The sequence below is a fragment of the Pelophylax lessonae genome (assembly GCF_965119305.1).
Source record: "Pelophylax lessonae genome assembly, chromosome: 12".
Lineage (NCBI taxonomy): Eukaryota > Metazoa > Chordata > Amphibia > Anura > Ranidae > Pelophylax > Pelophylax lessonae.
Genome location: NC_138779.1, coordinates 16,206,464 through 16,228,579, shown reverse-complemented (window position 1 = coordinate 16,228,579; position 22,116 = coordinate 16,206,464). Strand labels below are relative to the sequence as shown.

The 22,116-nt window shown below is 42.4% G+C and overlaps 1 protein-coding gene across 9 annotated transcripts in view; it reads right to left on the bottom strand.

Annotated features, from left to right (window-relative positions):
• CAMTA1 (calmodulin binding transcription activator 1) overlaps positions 1 to 22,116 on the bottom strand; it is a 2,131,086-nt gene that overhangs the window by 1,586,722 nt on the left and 522,248 nt on the right. For all 9 annotated transcript variants that reach the window (XM_082273273.1, XM_082273274.1, XM_082273270.1 and 6 more), the window contains exon 3: positions 4,976 to 5,043. In XM_082273273.1, the coding sequence (XP_082129399.1) occupies positions 4,976 to 5,043 (68 nt within the window). The remainder of the gene's footprint in view (positions 1 to 4,975; positions 5,044 to 22,116) is intronic.

Below are 22,116 nucleotides of genomic sequence, written 5' to 3'. Positions count from 1 at the left end.
GAGTTCTTCTCTCTGTCCTCTGTTATCTCCTTCTATAAGCATGGCAATTTGTACTACAGCATGCCAGATTGGCTTCCTGTGCTGCTTCTCCTGACCTCTCGCTGAGCTCTACTCTAACACCTGATTGGCTCCTTGTGCTGCTTCTCCTCCTTCTCTCTCTGTGATCTGCTGTGTATATACATTTAAAGTAATTGTAAATCCTTCTATTTACCATGTGAAGGCACTATTCTCAGGTGATACACAGAGATTAAACCAATCCTCCTACATAAGTTGTACCTGTTTATCTGCCGTCTTCTCCTCTCCACATCAGTTCAAAGTGTGGAATTTATAAGCTTGCCTGAGAGTCCAGAAACAAGGGGGCGGAGAGCTGAAGTTACACTCAGCAGAGGTCAGTGAGGAGAGCTCTGAGAGCTGATTGGAGGGACGAGACACACCCCCCTTTACACAGCACACAAGAACAGAGCTGAGGCTGTCAATCAGCTGGAGCTCCCTCCCCTGTCACCATTTTACTTTTGGTGTCAGAAAAACTTGTCAGAAGTGACTCATGCTGATAGCAGAGAACGGGGCAGCTAACAGAAATGACACTTAGTGCTCTTGATTAGGACAAGTACACACTATAAAGGGGGCATGCTTTGTTAATATTTCATGTCTGAGGTTTACAACCGCTTTAATGGTGTAATAATTGAATACAGAGCTGCATTAATTTGTGCGATAATTTGTCATAATTTCCTATTATATCTGCCCGGAGTTCAGCTTTAAACTAAGTAAAGAACCAAATTACAGCCTTGTGTCTCTGACAAAATCAAAGCTGCTCAGTAGGAGAAAACGAAACGTTTCCCCCTCCACTCTTCTGCCACTTTCCTGGGTTAAAAACAAAGCAATTCTGCCAAGTTAAATATGGAGAAATTTGGGAACATCAGCACGTGATATGGTAAGCAATCACCAGATGTGCTACGGTATAATTGTATTATATGCATGACAATGTTTCACACGTGTTTCACTTTAATACAATTCAGCATATACAAGCCCAACGCATTGAGGATAGAAGAGCGCATTTTTCTGTAATCAAGCTGATAACAGATCAAATAGGATTCAAGCAGTATCAGACTGACTGAGACAATTGGAATGATGGGCTCATTTTCTATGTTGTGTTCGTTGGAGATGGATTATTCCACTAAAAAGGATTAATAAATTATTGCAAAAGAGCCAAATAAATGGAAAGCGACGACAGTGAATCACATGTTGATTTATCTTAATGTATCAGTGATCTGTAGAAAGGCTACGACGCAGCCACCTTCATCCCTTAAAGGGACGGCAGAGAGATGCTTCATATTTTTAATTCATTTTCTCTACTATAAAACACTAATTAAAACACAGTTTTTTTTTTTTTTTTAAATAAGGTGAACAACATGAGTTAGATAAATGGAAAGATTACATATTAACAGGTGACTAAAAAATATTTTTTTGTAAAATAGACCTAAAGAGGAGGGGAGATCAGTTTACACGCAAAGCATGATTTGGGGGACGGCTCCCCTCCCTCTTGCCTAGCAGACATGTATAAGTGACATCAGGTAAGCACATGCAGCCATTAGTTCAAAGGCTCTCTGGGATCTGCCTTTTCCCCTGCAGACTTACGAACACATAAACTCAGTTTTGCAGCAAAGGACTGCCTGCATGCTTGTTGACAGCCTGTGTGTAACTGACTAACCCTGACAGTTCCATCTCTGATTGGTGAGAGCATATAAACCGCACTTTGCTGTATTTTTTGTTAAACCACAACAAGCTTTATTGACGACATTTTAGGTCAGACAGAAATTCTCACTCCTGTCAGACGTGACTTTGCTTTGGATGAGTTTCACCCAATGGGCATCCGCATTTGATGGGGGGATGTCTGTTTGACCTAACTTGGCATCAGTGAAGCTTGTTGTTGTTCAGCAAAAAATACAGTGGAGTATGGCATATGCGTTCCCAGCCAGAAGAGATGGAGCTGTGTGGATTAGTCAGTTATACACAGGTTGCCAACAAGTATGCAGACATTCCTTTGCAAACTGAGTTTTATCCTGTGTTAAAGTAGATGTAAGCCATTACCTAAAGCACTGTGTATCATAAACAACTGTCTTTCTGTCCAATGCAGCATCTCAGTGCTACTGATCTCCTCCAGCCTCTTTCAGCCACTTCCTGTCTACACACACTTCAGCAAAAGCTGCACATCTTTGTTCGGACCTGGCTTCCTGTTAGTGACAATGTTGGACCATACAGTTTGTGATGTGTGTTGGAACAGCTGTATGTAGTCTCCATCAGGGGTGCATGCGACAAAGTGACAACACAGAAGAACAATTGGGAGACAGTTGTCACCCTATAACAGGAAGAACCTGAACAAGGATATCTATGGCAGGATCACCAGGAATTATTTTAAAAACTGCAGATTTTAAAAAAATCTGAATAACTTTTGAAATCAAAAAAAGCTTTTATTCTGCATGTAACCCAAAACAAAGAAAATAGTGCAGCATGAATGCCCCCCAAACTTATATTAGCCAGATCAGCTTGTGAATAGACTGGTGCAAGGTAGACAGGATTAGCTTGTCAGGCTCTAACAAAATGGTGGTCGACTGCCGACTGTGACAGTCCCTGGTTGGAGACGGCCCCCATTTTGTTGAACTCTGCATGTAAAGCACACATCTAGGAGTCCAGGAAAGGCTCATCCAACTCAAAACTGATAAACTATAGGAGCCAATGTTTGTGGACCACCCTCCAGATTTTTGAGTTCTGTTGTCTTCAGTGAAGAGTAATTTTAAAAACTGCAACATGCAAAGACATTTTAGACAATTTTGTTCTTCCAACTTTGTGGTAACAATTTGGTGAAGACCTTTTTCTGTTCCAGCATGGCTGTGCCCTCTGTGTACTACCCAGGTTCATAAAGACATAGTTTGACCAAGTTGGTGTGGAGGAACTGGAATTGCCTACATAGAGCCCTGACCTCAACCCTACTGAACATCTTTGGGATGAATTTGGATGCAGATTAAAAACTGGACCTTTTAAACCAATGTCAGTTCTGTCCTTGCAGGCTTATGGCTAAAAAAAACTTACTATTAAAGTATACATCCAAGAAAGGGTCATCCCGCTCCAAACTGATACACTATATCAGTCAATGTATAGACACCCCTCCAAATTATTGAGTTCAGGTGTTTGCGGTGAAGGGTACTGACAATATTACATCGTACAAAGGCATTGTAGACAATTGTGCTCTTTTGGTAATATTTTGGGGAAAAGGCAAAGGGGGGGAAAGGTTGAGACTTTGAGTGAGATGCATGAACTTGCCAATATAGCATGAAAAATATTTATTGCAATAGTAAAAACATTGCATGTTACAGAAATCAAAAAAGGTTATTAAGTAAAATGCATTGTAGATATGAGCTGGAATACATGGATAACATGGATAAAATACACACATGTGCATGCACAATGATCGGTATAGTAGTCGATACATGTTGCTGAGTAGCATCAAAATAGGCCCGACGCGTTTCTGTGGGTACTGATCCACTTCATCAGGGGCAAATAATGTAGTATATAGTGCAGCTCAGATCTACTGGTATACATTTTGGAGAAGAGGCCTCTCTGTTCCAACATGACTGTACCCCTATGTAGAAAGCCAGCTCCATAAAGACATGGTTTGCTGTGGAGGAACTTAGGTGGCCTTGACCTCAACACTATTGAAACCCTTTAGGAAGAACTGGAATGCCAGTTCTGAGCCAGGTCTCCTCATTCTACATCAGTACCTGAACTGACAAATGGGCAAACATTCCCACAGACACCCTACAAACTCTTGTGGAAAGCCTTCTCAGAAGAGTGGAGGATGTTTTAAACACAAAGGAAGGAGAGGGATTACTCCATATTAATGCTCAATAAATAATATATTTGTGATGGCCAGAGGTCCACAAATGTTTGAAGATATTGTATGCTTGGATAGGAGCTATCTTTACATGTTTTTGGAAGTGACAGGTACAATTTAGAACTGGCTAAATGTATGTGCGACAGTGGTTAAAGAGATGCCGATGTAAAATTAATCCCAAAGGCAAATACCCAGATCTGAACTGTCGGTTTTGTCTGGAAATATTTTTTCCTTTAATTATCATTTTCCCAACCAGCTCAGGTTGATCAGAAAACTAACTTTGCTTCAACAAAACCACAGTGCGGATCAGCATCAAACGCCAACTGTGAGACACATCCAGGAAACTAACATCAACTACCACATGCCCTGAAAACACAGAAAATCCCAATTAACACCAAAAGCCGTTAACTGAAAGGTCCTAACGGAAAGCTTAAAGGGGAAATCGTCATAGACATTCTTGTTTTCACTCCCAGCATGGGACACTCTGAGCTTCTTATAACTGAGAAAGTAATTAGATTTAAATTCAGTAAAATATAACATCTTTATTTGCCTACTCATGGTTATTTTAATGGAAGTACAGCACTGATTATATTATAATTGTATTGTATGGACACTTAGAGTAAATGGGCAAAGTGATTGGTTCTCTTGATATCCCAACCCCCCTTCCACTAATACTTACCTTCCCCACCCCATGTTGTTCTCTTCATACCTGTCACAGTCATAACGCTAGCCATAAACTAGAAGATTTTCGAACAAATGTTCGTACGAATATTTATGTTTTGTTTTTCTTAAATATATTTTTAATAAAATCCACTAAATCAAATATTGACTGATCTACAGACTGATCTACATTTTCTATGATAATTCCCCCTTAATACCAATCCTTAGTAAGTACTTTGTCTCCAACATCCGTTGCTCCTTTTCCAAATTTAAGTCAAATTTCTCTTCCCACCAGAAAATGTGAAACATTAAACGTATTTAATCCATGCCACCTGCAATCAGGTCTTTCCACGGCCGGACAATGAATAATCGGCAAAAGGATCAATGGTAATTACAGCGGGTACGGTCTGGAAAGATCTTTCCTACCTTGTTTTGGGGGAGGTCGTCAGCCATTCTTCATGTTTTTCGAATGTTATCAAGTAAGCTGCAATTTCCTGAAAAAGTAGAAGAAAAAGGCAAAGTTACAATAATAAAGTATACAGGCAACATTGTTAATTGGAATATACTTTGCAAAGAAATCAAATAGGTTATCACAATAAGGACAACAAGTGATGTCACTGCCCCTGGTTATAATGTATTTACAGTGTGGTGTCACACCTATAAAATATCTACAGAGCTCTTGATGTCATTCCCTATAAAACAGGGGTCTCCAAACATTATAAACAAATGGATAATTTACTCTCCTTTACACTGAAGGTGGGCCAGATGGTGGCCAGTAGAAGTAGAGAATGTTCCAGAATCAGTGGAAGTAAAAAATGCCTCAGGCTTGGTGGTCAGTGGTGATTTAAAAAATTACAGTAGGTTAGTAGAAGGAGGAATAGTTCCCCATTGTTGGTATTAGTTGGAGGTATAGCACCCCATCATCCATATTAGTTGGAGGAATAGTGTTCCATCATTGGAAATAATTGGAGGGATAGTGCCCCATCATTGGTATTAGTTGAAGGAATAGTACCCCTTCACTGATATTAATGGGAGGAATAGTGTTCCATCATTGGTATTTCTTAGAGGAATAGTGCCCTATCATTGGTATCAATGGGAGTAAGAGTGTGCTGCATGGGTAGTACTTGGAAGAATAGTGCCCCAACATAGGTATCAATGGGGAAGAATAGTGTCCTATCATTGGAATTTGGTATTAGTTGGAGGAATAATACCCCTTCACCGGTATTATTTGTTAGAGGAATAGTGCCTCATCGCTGGTATCAATTGGAGTAATAGTGTGCTGCATTGGTAGTAGCTGGAGCAATAGTGTCCTAACATAAGTATCAATGGGAGGAATAGTGCCCTATCATTGGCATTAGTTGGAGGGATAAGGGCCCATCATTGGTGTCAGTGTCAGGAATTTTGCTCCACTGTTGGTGTCATTGGGAGGAATAGTGGCCAATGTTGGTATCAATGGGAGGAATAGTGCCCCATCATTGATAGCAATGGGAGGAATAGTGCCCCGTTGCTAGTGCCCAGTAGGAGGAATAGTGCCCCGTTGCTAGTGCCCAGTAGGAGGAATAGTGCCTTGTAGTAATGGGAGGAATAGTGCCCCAAGGACTGGATAAAGACAAGCTAAGGGACAATTCCAGGCCAGGGGGTCCTATTTGTAGACAATATAACATATCTGCATGCCTAGGAACTCTTGTAAATCAGTGGGCCTGAGTATGGGGTGAGAAAGGAGACTAAGTAAAGGAACTCCTTCTCAGCATGTCTGCCAGGGAATGAAGGCAGCTTCTCCTTCTTCTTGTCTCTGGTCAAGTGATATGTCACATAACAAGGCACGACAGGTAAAAATGCGGTCCGCCCTCACTCCCTAGTGGTCGTGTGTAATGGAAATCAGGACTGTTCTCAGTGGGAGCCCCCTCTCCCTGTTATTTTCCACCCAAGCTAGGCTGCAATTGGAGGGAGAAGAGAATCCTCCCTCGAGCAGCAATTGCTGCCCCTGCTCTGCCATCACTTCTGTAAGTCATCAAGAAAACAGAGAACAGAGTCTGGCTCCCAGGGAATCCCTGGTCTAAAGCTGGCCATACAACAGATTCCTCAAATCACACAAACAAGGTGGATGGAAGAATATCTGGAGCTCCTTTGGAGAGATTTATCCTCACTTCCTGTCCTGCTGATGTTTTACCAGAAATGTGGAGAACTTAGAAATAAAAAATGCTTATTAGAGTAGTAAAATATTACAACCCCAATCAGGCAGTTATTGCTGAATAAAAGGTGGGGTTCCACCTTAATCCAGATTTGTTTGTATTAACTCAGATGCCCAGTGGTATTGGTGGTCCATATGTGTGTTATTGAGCTCTCCTATATATTAAAGAGGCCTTGCTTACATTGGGCTGCACATTATCTCACTCAAAGCGCTTTTATTGCTGCAAACATTAACCTTGAATTGGAGGAGGTAGAGCCAGACGGCGCCCCGAAAAGAGCACAGCTCTTACAAGTCAGAGTCAGGAGTCCGGGCATGGCTTGCCTCGGCTCATTGACTTGGATTATGCTGAGTTAGACCTTCTGCCTCCTGTTTGGCAGACATGTCTGTGTGTTTGTCAGTGATATATATTTTGACAATCTAGTGAGCCTTAATGTTTTTCTTATGTTCGCTGTGCCATTCAAGTGCATAGCCAATGATCCAGTAAAGTAGTTAAAGGCCGAGCCAAGTTTACCTCCAAAAATTGCTGAAAAATGAAAATTCTGTGTGATAATTATGAAAAATTAATAGATTAGTTAATAACTACTGTCAATTGGGAGAAAGAGCAGAAAAGGGATAGAAAGAGAAAAAGGAAGGAGGGAGGGCATGGAGATGGGGGGAAGGGAGGGGAAGACAGGAAAGAGAGAGAGGAGAGAGTGGGGAGAGAGGGAGAGAGAGGAGAGGGGAAGACAGAGAGAGAGAGAGAGGAGAGGGAGAGAGAGGAGAGAGGAGATAGAGAGGAGAAAGAAAATAGGGAGAGAGCGAGAGCAGGAGAGGAGAGAGGGGGAGGGAGAGAGAGAGAGATGGAGAGAGAGGAGAGAAAAGAGTGAGAGGAGAAAGAGAGAAGAAAAAGAGGAGAGAGAGAGGTGAGAGGGAAAAATGAGAGAAAGGAGAGAGAGAAGAGTGAGAGAGAGGAGAGAGGGATAGAGAGAGAGAGAAGAGAGTGAGAGGAAATAGATAGAGAGGAGAGAGAGGGAGAGAGAGATGGAGGGAGAGGAGAGAGAGGGAGAGAGAGATGGAGAGAGAGGGAGAGGAGAGAGAGGGAGAGAGAGATGGAGAGAGAGGGAGAGGAGAGAGAGGGAGAGAGAGAGAGGTGGAGGGAGAGGAGAGAGAGGGAGAGAGAGAGATGGAGAGAGAGGGAGAGGAGAGAGAGGAGAGACAAAGAGATGGAGAGAGGGGGGAGAGAGAGAGAGGGGGGAAAGAGAGGAAAGAGAGAAAGGAGAGCGAGAGGAAAGAGAGATGGAGAGAGGGGGGAGAGAGAGGAGAGAGAGAGAGGGGGGAAAGAGAGGAGAGAGAGAAAGGAGAGCGAGAGGAGAGAGAGATGGAGAGAGAGGAAGAGAAGGGGGGGGTAAAGAGAAAGAGAAGAGAGAGGGAGAAGAGAGTTTAATCTTGAACATCGGTTCTGTAACTTAAATTATTGATACTGTGTATACATCCATTCTGTGACTTATAATATCTATACTTTTGTATACTCTTGGTGGACTTTTCAGCTCACATGAAACCCACCGCCTTCTACTTTTCAGATTCCAGAACCTTGACATTTATCTATGAATGAATGACAATGAAGAGCAGATGCTTTTCCTTATTACACTTTATTTGATACAATGTATACTGTAGTCATGACAATAAAGTACTTTCTTTGTTGCTACACTGTAAACATCCTGTTGATGTACATGACATCCCAATACTTTGTTATTCATTTCATACAAAAAAAAAAAAAAAAGATAAAAAAGAAAACAAAAAGGAGAAAGAGAGAGAGAAGAGGAATGAAGAGAAGGATGGAGCACAAGTGAAGAGGAGGAAGGAAGAAAGAAGCAGATGGAAAGAGGAAGGGAGGGAGGAAGGAAGAAAGGAAGGAGGGAAGGAAGGGAGGGAGGGGGAGAGAGCGAGAGAGAGAGAGGGGGGGGGGGTTGTAAACTGTTGGATAATCAGTAAGAAAACGAAAGTCTAAGCTGTCCCCACCGGGAGAAGACAGTGATTATTGCTAGCAGCTATAACAGCTGATTGCAATAATCACATATAAATTTCCGGCAGGCTAGTTGTACCCAAGTTAATCAATTGATCAACTTGGGTACATTCAACCTGCCCATATATGTTTTTAATCTTGGCCCATACCTCCTGAACCGGCTTAGATTCGGACCGTCTATGGCCGGCCTAACTTTCCTAGTTTAATTACCATTGCTGTGTACATTTGTTTGTGCTTTTTTTTTCCCTAACTTTATAATTTTGTTAAAACTTTGAGTATTTTGTACTGCTGCCTGCACCTTGAAGAAGGGGGTACACCCTGAAACCTTCTGAAAAATTGTTTAAAAAAAAGTATCATGGACAGTACTCAATTGTTTCTGTCACAAGTGCACTAAAACAGCTACAACCACCTCAAGCATCTTCCACTACCAGATTGCACCAGCAGAGGCAGCAGGTCTGAAGTCTGATAGTGAACAAGCTCTGTTTGTACCATTGCAGGTTCAGCATTTATTTGAGGGCCCATTCACACTTAAGGGGATGTAAACCCTCACATATACCCAGTAAAGGGAACAGCCTCAGGTGATACACAGAGATTAATCAAATCTCCCTAAATAAGTTTTATTTGTATATCTGTTGTCTTCAGCTTTATATATTCTTTAGAAAGAGCACATCGTGTTAGAGATTTTCTCTTTCTGTTCAGCAGGGAGTGGATTCTTGGCATAAAGCCAAGACAGCTGATTGGAGAAGAGGCACACACCCCCTCTCCACATAGGCAGAAACTTGCAGAGCTGTGACAGGACAAGCTCCCTGCTAATCTATTTATAGCAACCTCGCAACACAAATTTCAGCCTGGTTTAATCTCAGTTGTGGAGAACTTATCAGAAGTTATCAAGCTGATAACAGAAGAACAAAACAGCAGAAAGACATGGAACTCAGGGCTTTGGAGAAAGATAAGAAAAAACTACAGATATATGTGATTAGGTCAAATTTCATGATCCAGGTTTACATCCACTTTAACCACTTAAGCCCCGGAAGATTTTACCCCCTTCCTGACCAGGGGGTATTTTGCGATTCGGCACTGCATGACTTTAACGGACAATTGCGCGGTTGTGCGATGCTGTACCTAAACGAATTTGACGTCCTTTTTTTTCCCACAAACAGAGCTTTCTTTTGGTGGTATTTGATCACCTGTGCGATTTTTTGATCATGCGCTATAAACAAAAAAAGAGCGTCAATTTTGCAAAAATAATAATATTTTTCACATTTTTTTATATGAAATTCCCCCAAAAAAAATTAAAAAATCAAAACTTTTTAACATTTTCGGCCAATTTGTTTTCTGCTACATATGTTTGGTAAAAAAAATCGCAAAAAGCGTATTTTGATTGGTTTGCGCAAAAGTTATCGCGTTTACTAACAAAGGGAAAGATTTTTGTCATTTTTGTTGTTTTTTTTAAAGCGTAATGGCGGCGATCTGCGAGTTTTTTTTTTGCGGGACTGCGACATTGCGGCGGACAGATCGGACCCTTGACTGACATTTTTGACACTTTTGGGGTTACCAGTGACATTACTGCAGTAATCAGTGCTATACATATGCACGGTTACTGCAAAATTACACTGGTAGTGAAGGGGTTAACTTTATTTGAGAGGGAGGGGCTGTGTGTGTCCCTAGGGGCGTGATTCTAACTGTGATTGGCTGTCTGTTGAGCTGTAGAAACAGTGATCAACGGTTCTACATAGTAGAACCGTGTGATCACAGTTTCTACACAGGGGAGAATGACAGGCGGCTTGTTTACCCTCTGCAGCGGCGATCGCAGAGTGACCGGCGGACATCGGGTCCGCCGGTCACACGCGCGGGGGGTCCGTGACCACGCGGGAGCGCGCCTCCGGCGGCGCGCGCTCGCTCCCTAGACCCTCACAGGCTAGCGACGTAGACCTACATCACTTTGCCTGTGAGGGGCTGACTGCCGACGTAGATAGTCATGCGGCAGTCAGCAAGTGGTTAAAGTGGTTGTAAAGCCTCAAGGTTTTTCACCTTAATGCAATCTATGCATTAAGGTGAAAAACCTTCTGTGCTGCAATTCCACCTAGAACCCCCCCCCCTTTTTTTCTTACCTGAGCCCAATCTGATCCAGCGATGTGCATAAGCGCAGCGGCTCCAGCTGCTGTCTCTCTCCTCACTGGACAGATTGATAGCAGTGGGAGTCATTGGCTCCCGCTGCTGTCAATCAAATCCAGGTATGCGGGGGGTAGGGCCGAGTCCCACTGTCTGTGTCAATAGACACAGCCGCGGGACTCGGGAGAGAGCCCGCATGGGTGCCCCCACAGAAAGCTGCTTTCCAGGGGGGCACCCAATAAAGAGAAGGGGTCTGGATTGCTGATGGGGCACCCAAGAGGAAGAGGATTGGGGCTGCTTTGTGCAAAACGATTGCACAGAGCAGGTAAGTATAACATGTTTGTTATTTATTTATTTTTGTTTTTTTATTTTTATAAACGAGTTTGCAACCCCTATAACTGTTACATCGCAATGTATAAATGCATACAGATTACCATGCATTATGTCATGTGTTATAAATGCACTGCTAATTCATTGCAGCAGATGAAAAGCATACATGACCTTTTTTAACCACTTAAGGACTGCCTCACACAGATATACTGCAGCAGGGCAACCCTCCTACGCGAACCGACATACCTGTAAATTGGTTCGTGTTCTGAGACTGGGGCACATGCGCATGCCGCCAGTGACTCGCTCCTGCTGTAATTGGACACAGTGGGAGCCAATCAGTGGGTCCGGCGGATGCGATATCTGCAGGGACCCACCGATCATTCGCAGGAGAGGCAGAACGGCGGTCTGCCTATGTAAACAAGACAAACCGCTGTTCTGTCAGAGAGGAAGATGGAGATCTTATGTTTCTGCTAAGCAAGAACACAGATCTCTGTCTTCCTCCAGTTACGCACCTCCCACACAGTTAGAAAGCACTCCCTAGGAGCACACTTAACCATTTGTTTGCCCCTAATGTTAACCCCTTCCCTGCCAGTGTCATTAGTACAGTGACAGTGCTTTAACACTGGTCACTGAATTAGTGTCACTGGTCCCCAAAAAGTGTCACTTAGGGGTTTATTTACTAAAGCTAGAGAGTGCAAAATTTGTCACAATTCTTCAGAGAAACCAATCAGCTTCCAGGTTTTATTGCTAAAGCTTAATTAAACAAGCTGGTGTTGCCCTCTCTAGCTTTAGTAAATAAACCCCTTAGTGTCAAATTTGTCTGCCGCAATGTTGCAGTCCCGCTAAAAAATTGCTGATCGCCGCAATTACTAGTAAACCAATCAATATACCCTTATCGCAGAATACATATTGGCCTAAACTGATGAAAAAATTAGATTTTTCACATTTTTTTACTGGATATGTTTTATAGCAAAAAGTAAAAAATATTGTTTTGGTTTTTTTTTTCAAAATTGTCTGTCTTTTTTTTTTTTTAAAGCACAAAAAAATACAAACTGCAGAGGTGATCAAATACCACTAAAGGAAAATCTCTATTTTTGGGGAAAAAAGGACATACATTTTATTTGGGTACAGCGTCGCACGTCTGCGAAATTGTCAGATAAAGTAACGCAGTGCAGTATCTCAAAAAATGGCCTGGTCATTAAGGGGGTAAAACCTTCCAGGGCTGAAGTGGTTAAAAAGGCACCGCACCACAACGTATGATATATTTGCTATGTTGCTTGGTGTATTGCGCTTCTATTATACAATGCGTTGGGGTGTCAGACACGATGAATGGTAAAGCAACACTCTACACATAGAGCAGGTATATTGCCATGCCCTGTATTGACATAGGTTAATGCGTGCATGTTAGCGTGCTTTGCCTTAACCCAGAAATGAGAATGGGCCCCAAGTGTCACACAGACTAAGGCTGGATACACACTATACAACTTTTGTTCAACCTTCAACTATGTAGTGCAAGGGCCTGCCTGACTACATACAAATTGAAAGTGTTTAGGTTTGACCTCATAGTATATGGTTTTGGTAAATCTAAAGGAAAAAATCTAAAGACAATTGTATATGGTGGATCCAGCTCAAGCCTTTACACAACCGTAGACGTCACAAGATCTAAATGAGCGGCGCCGCCACACACACCAGATCTCCCTGCCAGACATAAGCTGTATAGTATTACACCAGTAACTTCACACACTCTCTCTGTTCTGCTGAGTGCAAAGCAAAGTCATCAAGCTTTGAGGAGAGAGAGAGAGAAACGGAACGCTTGGACACCTGAAGGTAAATTAAATATTTATAAACACAACAACATCTTTGCAGATGGAATTACTGATTTATTAATAATTTCCATAAAAAGCCAGTGGGTGACATCCACATAAGTCATATCTTCTGCTTTCAGGCATGATTCAGCCCATTAATTCCAGATCTGGATTGGGTGCGTCTGATTCGCTAACAGTAAATTGGCAGAGCCTGACGTTTAAATTAAAGGGGTTGGAGCAACAGAATGTGACAAAAATCGATTTACACCTTAGGAAGCTGCAGAAATTAAAGTTCTTAAAGTCTAAGGAGTGCGCCAGCACCAAAACGGTGCCGCGATATCGCTTTCCCCGAAAGGCTTAAAAAAGGGATGAGGGGATTGGTATTTTAAGGTAGTGAAATGTCATAAATTAGGCCAATGTCATTATCCAGGTATGTATGGAGAGACCATTTTGCCAAAAGGTACAAGGAAATGACAATGACCTTCGGTAAAGCTCCTCCCCTTTGTCAGTTCATTGCTTAAAGGGTAACTCCACTTTCGTGGGGGAAAATAATAGCACATAAAGAAAAAAATAATATAGCGTATACAATTGCAACATGAATCATATTGTAATTGAATGTTATTCAAAAATACTTTTGCTTTTCAATCTGCAACCGCTGTAATATTCTGAAAATGCAATGCAATATGGCCGCATGGAGGTGTTCTGTACACAGAATGTATACTGACCACACCCCCAGAAACATCATTTCCTGCTTGTGTGATTGGCTCACCAATTTTCCCAGAAGTCTGCACTAAGATGCTAGTCATATTGCAATTTCAAAAAAATACAGCGGCTGAAGATTGAAAAGAAATGTATTTTTTAATAACATTCAAATACAATATGATTGCAAATGTATACGCTATATTATTTTTTCTTTATTTGCTTTTTTTTTCCAGCGAAAGTGGAGTTACCCATTAAAGTAAATCTGTTATGAGAGAACTGGACGCCAATGATGAGCTGTCACTTTAAAGTGGTTGTAAACCCTTACCCTGACTGCTCTCAGGAGATGAAACAAATCTTCATGTCTTCTCTTCTCTATCAAGCTGAAGTTAGAAGCTGATTGGCTATCATGCAGAGCTGCACCAGATTTTACAATCTCCAGTTTTAGTAAATCAACCCCAGAGTGTCTAACCCCGCAGCTCTCCCAAAAAAGGTTTTGCCTCCTTCCCCTTACTGCTGTCCTAGACAGTGCTCCAGCCAACACCACCCAAAGCCGCTGTTAGAAATCACAAGGCCCCCTGTACAGCCTTACAACCCCGCCTGCACTCCACCTACCCCCCTGGGGTGCAGTGAAACAGTGGCACTTTCTTTATCCCCCTACTCCCTAAAAAATAAAAATAGTCCTACCTCCTGTGCCCCTCTTTTGACCTAATGGGGCCCAGGGAAATGTAATGTATTCCCTGGTAGTCAAGCTGGGGGTGTGGTCTAGTGAAATTTATTTAGGCAAAAATGAACAATAAATTTGCCCTGGGCCCCCCTGTTTAGCTGATGAGGCCTGGGGTAAAACAGGACCAGTTCTACTGCCTTATTAGCAGCCCTGACACCACCCATATATAAATGCCCTTACTACATGGAAATACTAGTATTAACCAATCAAAAAACAGGTTCAATGCGAATGACACAATGAAGATTACAGATTGAGACAAGATGTAAATGACTCCAAGACTCACAATATAATTTGCAGTTATTTCTTCGCAATTACATTAACATACTTATGTGTGGTAGGCTACATTAGATGGAAATTGGTGATTCCACTTCATTGATAAGCTGGCTAATAGTCAGTTCCAAATTAAGTTTGGCAGGTCCGCGATCATTAAAAATCTGAACGGGCTCCCAGGCTCTGATAAAGTTGGGGATAATAGCTTTTTGGACAACAGAAGACCACAAAGGAAGAAAGCGAGAGAGGAGAAGGGGGAGGGGGTGACTACCGACAAAGCCGAGGATTGAACCGATTCAGAAAGTGCAAGTTTGCATTTAGTACAAATCGCAGAATTATGCAGACTGATTGCTCTTATTACTAAAAACCATTATGACTCCACGTTTTCATTTGGTCCTCTGAAGGACACTTAATGAAAAGCATCTCTGAATGTCAAAAGCTTATTATTTGACTACTATATCTCTCTGTATCTCTCTGTCAGCTCCACTCCAAATATTTTGCTAAATCAGAGTTTCCCATAACACGGCGTATATCCCTCCGGTGGTGGATGTCCTCCCTCTGGGGGCTTGGGAGCTCAGCTAAGCCGAAAGCTGAATGGGGCCAGGTATTGAATGGGGTAACTCCACTTTCTTGGAAAAAATTAAATTAGCAAATAAAAGAAAAATATATATAGCATATATAATTAGGACATAACAAGTCATATTGAATGTTATTAAAAAATACCTTTCCTTTTCAATCTGCAGCCGCTGTCATTTTCTGTAAAATGCAATATTGCCACCTGGAGGTGCTCCGTACACAGATGGTATACAGAGCGCCCCCTGGAAATGTAATTTCCTGCCTGTTTGATTGGCTTTCTGATTTTTCTAGAATTCTACACTAAGATACAAATCATATTTTTGGCATCCCCTGTAACAAAAATGTCATTTTTGGTGTTACACTCTCAAAGGGAAACCACGTCTAAAGGAATGCAGACCCTGCAACTGAATCCTACAGGTGCGGCAGCCAATTGATAATTATAAAATCACTTCCATATAGATTCACTCTGAACATGGACACAGACAAACAAACACCTAGTCCTTCAAAATACCAAAAGGTAAGAATTGGCACCAAAGTTTATTAAAATCCCTGCAATGTACAAAGATCTCCCAGAGGGGAGGGGTTTTTTCTCAACAAAACTTGAGTTACTCTCTAAAGGGAGTGTGTGTGTGTGTGTGTGTGTGTGTGTGTGTGTGTGTGTGTGTGTGTGTGTGTGTGTGTGTGTGTGTGTGTGTGTGTGTGTGTGTGTGTGTGTGTGTGTGTGTGTGTGTGTGTGTGTGTGTGTGTGTGTGTGTGTGTGTGTGTGTGTATATATATGTGTGTGAATTTATTTTTATTATTTTTTTTGTTTGTTTATTTTGTTATTTTTTAATGTCCGGACTAAAAGTGCCCATTTAGACCCCGTTCACACTGGGGCGACCTGTCAGGCGACCTGGTCGCCTGACAGGTCGCCGTAGGTCGCCTGCCATAGAGAAGCTGTTGACCCGTTCTAATAGGAGCGACACAAGTCACTCCGACTTAGAAAAAGGGTCCGGAGCTTCTTTGGGGCGACCTGGAGCGACCTTCATTGACTTCAATGTTATGAAGTCCGTGCCGGCCGCTCCGAGGTCACGGTGCGAGCTGCGGGCCGCGACCTGTGAGGTCGCCCCGGCAAGTCAGATCGCCCCAGTGTGAACAGGGTCTCACACTACCGCGACTTGTCTGGTCAGCCTGACAAGTCGCGGTCCATGCAGTCCTACGGGAACCGTTCTAATAGGAGCGACTCAAGTCATAGTTCCTGTACTACTTCGGGGCGACATCGGAGCGACTTGCATTGACATTCATTATATGAAGTCCGTGCAAGTCGCGCCGAAGTCGTGGTGAACGCGACTTCACAGGTCGCCCCCGAAGTCGTGCCGCGGTAGTGTGAACCAGCCCTAAATGTGTAAAACTATCAGTAATTTGTTTAAACTTAGCTCATATAAAAGACACAAATTATTAAATGAATGCAGATGTGTATTCATTGATACATTAATACATTTTTTAATGCAAGCAGCGTGACTATCTAAATTTGACCTAGTATCGGTATCTTGTGAACAGCAGACCCCAGACTGGGAGAGGCAGTATAAGGAGCTAATCAGTTGTGCTGCTAAGGGCCCGTTCACACCAATAATACTGTAACTACCTCCCAAGGCACACAAAAGGCAAAAAGCCTTGTTCTTAATGGTGCCAGGTTACTCCATGACGTATCCTAACAAGGAACACACTAATTCCCTGTTTTCACTGAGCGGTACGGTACGGTACGCAATTTTTGCCGTTTCTATTGTCAAAAGTTGTAAATGGTACCCTAATTCCGAACCGTACCGTACCACTTTTTTGGTACCCTTTCGTTGGGGTACAAAGCACATTAGTACCGTACCAACAGGGTGGAGCAATACTGTTGAGGTACTGTTGAGCTTAGGTACTGTTGGTGGTGGAAACGCAAGCCTGATCAAGGTGTACCGTACTGAACCGTAATGAACAGTACCGAACCAAACCGTACCGCTCAATGGAAACGAGGCATAAGAGGAGAGAAAGTTGAGTGCCAGAGAGATGAGTTTATCAGGCTGCTTCTGCTTTCAATGTCCAATTTACAGGCTGGGGGAGGAAAAAGACCTATAAGTATTACTTAATTGCACCCGAAAAAGATCAGGTCCCCTCCTCTGCCAGATAGAGCTTTGCTATGTGGCAGAGCTGTGTACATCTCTGAACTGGATGGACAGAAACACAAATCCTCTGGCAGGAAAGACAGCCTATTTATATGTATTTCATCTGTATATTTAGCTGTTTGTCTGGTGTTTAAAATAGGTCTGGAAAGTATAAAATATTGAATAATAATGGTATGTATTCTTCTATCCGGCTAGAACGTGGAGCATCTTCTTTTTACATCATTTGCATGGTATATTTTTGTTTGTTTACAGAACTCAGCGTGTCATTAGAGCAATGACTCATCCCTTTTTTAGATGTTGGAGTCCAAGGTTTCAAGAACACAAAGGCACCTGAAGAGCAAGTTGCTCTGGTATCTCTTTTGAAAACCCATAGTGCTCTGAGAACTCTTCGGCACACAATAAACGTTTTTTGGTAAAACGAAGAAATATTGTGTATAGACAGTGACAAAAAACAAACAAAATAAAATAACAGTGTAGAAAAACATCACCTTAATATGCAGCCTTCTATCCAGCCAGAAGGTGGAGCTATGGTCTTCTTTCCACATTGGTATCATGCTTACTTTTCAGCTGTGCTAAAAGAAGCCCATTACTTATCCAAATAGCTATACTTACTACTACTGATTATGAGATAGAATGGACAGCTCAGTCAATCACTATCCTCACATATTCCTGTAGATCATTTTTTCATCACTTAAAGGGGTTGGGACAGCTTTTGTCATGTTAAAAAAAAAAAAAAATAAAACGAATGCCACAGATGTTACTCTTATCTATAAAATGTCTTCCAGTTGCTGATATGAATTGGTTGGTTTTGTACCTTTCTACTCTTCTCTGTTTATATACAAAATGTTCAATAAACAGATTGAAACAGAAAGTAAATAAATAAATAAAAGACTAAGAGTCGATTCACACTAGCGCGACTTGTCAGGCAACTTGTCAGCCTGACAAGTCGCGCTCCCTCGCGGTCCATTGACTGCTACAGGAGCTGTTCTAATAGGAGCGACACAAGTCGCTCCGACTTAGAAAAAGGGTCCTGTACTACTTCAGGGCGACCTCGGAGCGACTTGCATAGACTTCCATTATGGGAAGTCCGTGCAAGTCACTCCGAAGTCGTGGTGCATGGGAATGCACAAGTCGCCCCCGAAGTAGTACAGAGTCGTGCCGCCCAGTGTGAACCGACTCTTAGCCAACTAACCAATAGAATCCAAGAATGGATCAGTTTAGGAACAAGATTTTCAGGAATGGCAGGGAGTTAAATGCTTCTCTTATTAGACATTGGGAGATGAGAGAGGGCTGAAATTTCAGCACTGAAAAGTAAATAATGCCTTTTCTAACTGATAGGATGTCAGCTGTCAATGCTACTATCCTGTTGACAATCTCGAGCCAATTTAAACCAGCCATAAACAGATCGATATTCAGCAGGTTCAGCAGGAACCAGACAAACTTCGATCTATCTATGGGCAGGCTGGTTGTACTGAAATCAATCTGAGTAGAGTCGCTATTGGGGTGCAGAGTGCACCCGGATGACACCCGCCAGAGGGGTGATACCATCAAGTAGGAAGTGATATCCAATAACGAAGGTGGCACCCCCATTTGTGGCAGCGCGCGGATCGGCACGCATGCACCGACCGCATCATTTACAGGGGCCAGTTTGGGGTCATTGCCCCCTTTGCACTCTCCTTTCACTGGGCAGGTTTCTCCCAGCATTAGCCTCTGCCTCTACACTCTCCGCTCCACCCTAGCAGCCCCAGCCCAGCCCAGCCCAGCTAGTGACATGTGGCCCCTCCGCATGTGTCAGAGGGATGCAGTGGCCAGGGGGAGACTCTGGGACCTGATGGAAGCGGCACATCATTCGCCAACTCTGCCACTAGGACTGGACACAGCATGCTGCCTTCTGCCCTGGGAGTACTGATCCCCTCCCCCACCTGGCACTACCCCCCCCGACCATATTACCACGAGAGGACTGTCCAGGACTGACAGATGGAACAGGATACCTGAGTACTTACCGGGAGTATACCCGAGTACTTACCAATAAGTCTAGGATACTGGAGTATTTACCAGTAGTATACCCGAGTACCTACCAATAAGTCTATATAAGGACTATACTAGAGTACTTATTCTGGAGTACTTACAGGACTATACTGGAGTATCTATTGATCAGGACTATGCTAGAATACTTACCCTTTAGATACTAGGATTATACTGGAGACGGGAGGGGGGGGGGGGGGTGACGCCATGTTTTACCACACCAGGTGAGACCAGTGAGGCCACTGGTCAAGCTATTGATCAATCTTAGTACAACCAGCCTGTCAGGGTTTTTCATTTGATCACTGCCGGTGGCTATAGCTGCCAGCAGTGATCGTTATTTTCTGACGGCTGGGAAATTTCCCACAATAGCGCAGAGGGTGGGGTTCCCCCCATCAACCCTGATGCGGGAACCAAGCTATGTTTTATGGTTGAAGGAAAGATAATGCATAAAGTATGGTCTGCTTTATGGGGATTGAGGAGACAGGGAAGAATATTTAACATCAAAAACAAAAATGTAATGTATTGCAGCTTGCCAGTGCTTGCATGGTAGCTGTATTCATTTTCTTTTTTAGAACATTTTCAGCAAGTACAGAAAATACATATTGATCTAGTTAGCTGTGTACTGTCCTTGTAACTTCCTAAAAATGTTCAATTCCTTCCAAGCTTTCTTCTGTAAACTACACATTTACCCACCCCCATGTCATTAGGATGATAAGATGAAGACATATTTGTAGTCCAATGAGGTGGGAAGCCTAGGATGACAACTTCAGCACCCTCTATACATACAGTGGGTAGGTGAGTGTAGTCTCTCAGAGACAGGAAGTACTATTCACAAAATTACCAGGTTAAAATGGAACTTTAGTCAGAAAAGTAAGTACTGATAGATCACTTCAGACTGGCCCCATTTGCAGGTAAAGCTATATAGAACCTTAAAAATAAGTGTCTATACTGTTTAAAATCCAGTAATACATTGTCTCAGCAAGCCCTGCACATGCTCTGTTGCTCTCTATTTTCCGGCACTGTGCTGAAAATGTAGAGGCCAGGCCAATCTGCTGACATGCCTAAATATTTACTGCTGCTCAGGGGCTGTGGGCTTCAGCAAAATGGCAGCCTTCAGTAAGAAGAAATAAGAGCAATGCAGGAGGCAATATACAGCACTAATTTTGGTAGTATAATTGTTAGTGTGCATTGTATGTTCCTTACTAAAGAACATTATTTTTATTAAGTTGTTATGGGTAAAGATTTGCTTTAAAATAAAGAAAAAAGGATAATAAATACAGCCACCACATTCAAGCGGCAATGTGTTATTTTTTTTTATTATTATTATTTTTGGATTTAGAAACACTTTTAAAGGAAACACTAAAAAATAAATGATATAAGTGGAATTACGACACACAAGTATGGCGCCACCGAAAAACTCTTCACTACAGGACCAACATGAGCTCAACCTTAAGCTGAATTTTTCGATGCTGCCCAAGGTCTCTGATTTTTAATACTAAATTATATACACAAAACTTGGCTGTGTGTTTCCATTTATCTTATACATTCCTTAGATATTTCCAATACAACGGGAGGTTGGGTAGAAGAAAAAGGAAAATGTAATTTTTTTTTTTTTTCTTTTGAAAATTCATTACTGGGGTAAGCCAAGGGTATTCTCACAAGTGTATTACCTCTCCCGTCTGTTTCTATCTCAGGCGTAATTTCTAATCAGAAAAAAATAAAATGAGAGCCGTTAAGACCCGGAGTCATGGTGTGAAGTCTCTTGGAGGTTGGATGGAGGTAATTGTGAGATCATCCACATAATATTTCCTAAGAATGATGCGTCCCCGGGGACTCCGGTTATTGTATGCTCTATTGAATATCTGTTCAGTACTGGTCACAACGTCTGACCTTGCAGCTGGCTGACTGTTAATTTTCCTTCTAAATCAAGGAAAAGAGGGAGTTAAAGGTACACTTCAGTCAAACCTGAAGATTAAGTCTTTGAATAGAGCTTGGCTGCCCATGGCTTTGGCTTTTCATCTAGGGAAGGGAACTAGGCCACTCTACTGACCGAAAATGGCCTCGTTGTTGGTTATTTGGCATTATGGGACTTGCAGCCCCTAAAGTTGTAAATCAAATCTATGTATTCTCAGCTCCATATATTTCTGGCTTCTCCTTGAGTTACCAAGAAAAAGAAAAATTGGTACAGACTCATGTGACCAGAGCCTACAGTTCATGCATAAGCTTGACGATACAACCTCTAGTGGATAGCATACAACTTAAATTAGAACCCAACTCCAGTCAGGGGTTCCAAGTCTCACCCATTCTGTTTAAAGTTAAAACGAAAGCTATAGAAGGAGTTGATCGATGTGATTAGATGTTTTCCCTAATTAAAAAATGGTGTTTTTTACATCTGGTGAAACTGGAAGTGACAAAATGCTTGTCACTTCCAGTTTCCTATAACATAGAGATTGGGGATGTTCCGCACTCCGATCACCTCTATGGTAAGCAGGTGGAACCATCGGCTTCAGAGCTGGACTCCACGCCAAGATGGGAGAGCCCAGAGAGGCACTGGAGGATGGCGGGAGGGGGACCCTCTTCCACTGCCTGTAAAAGCAATTTAGCGGCTAATTATTTAAACCCTAACCAGTGCAAAAAATGTCATCAATTCAGAGATGTCCTGAATTTTGTCCGCACTTACTAT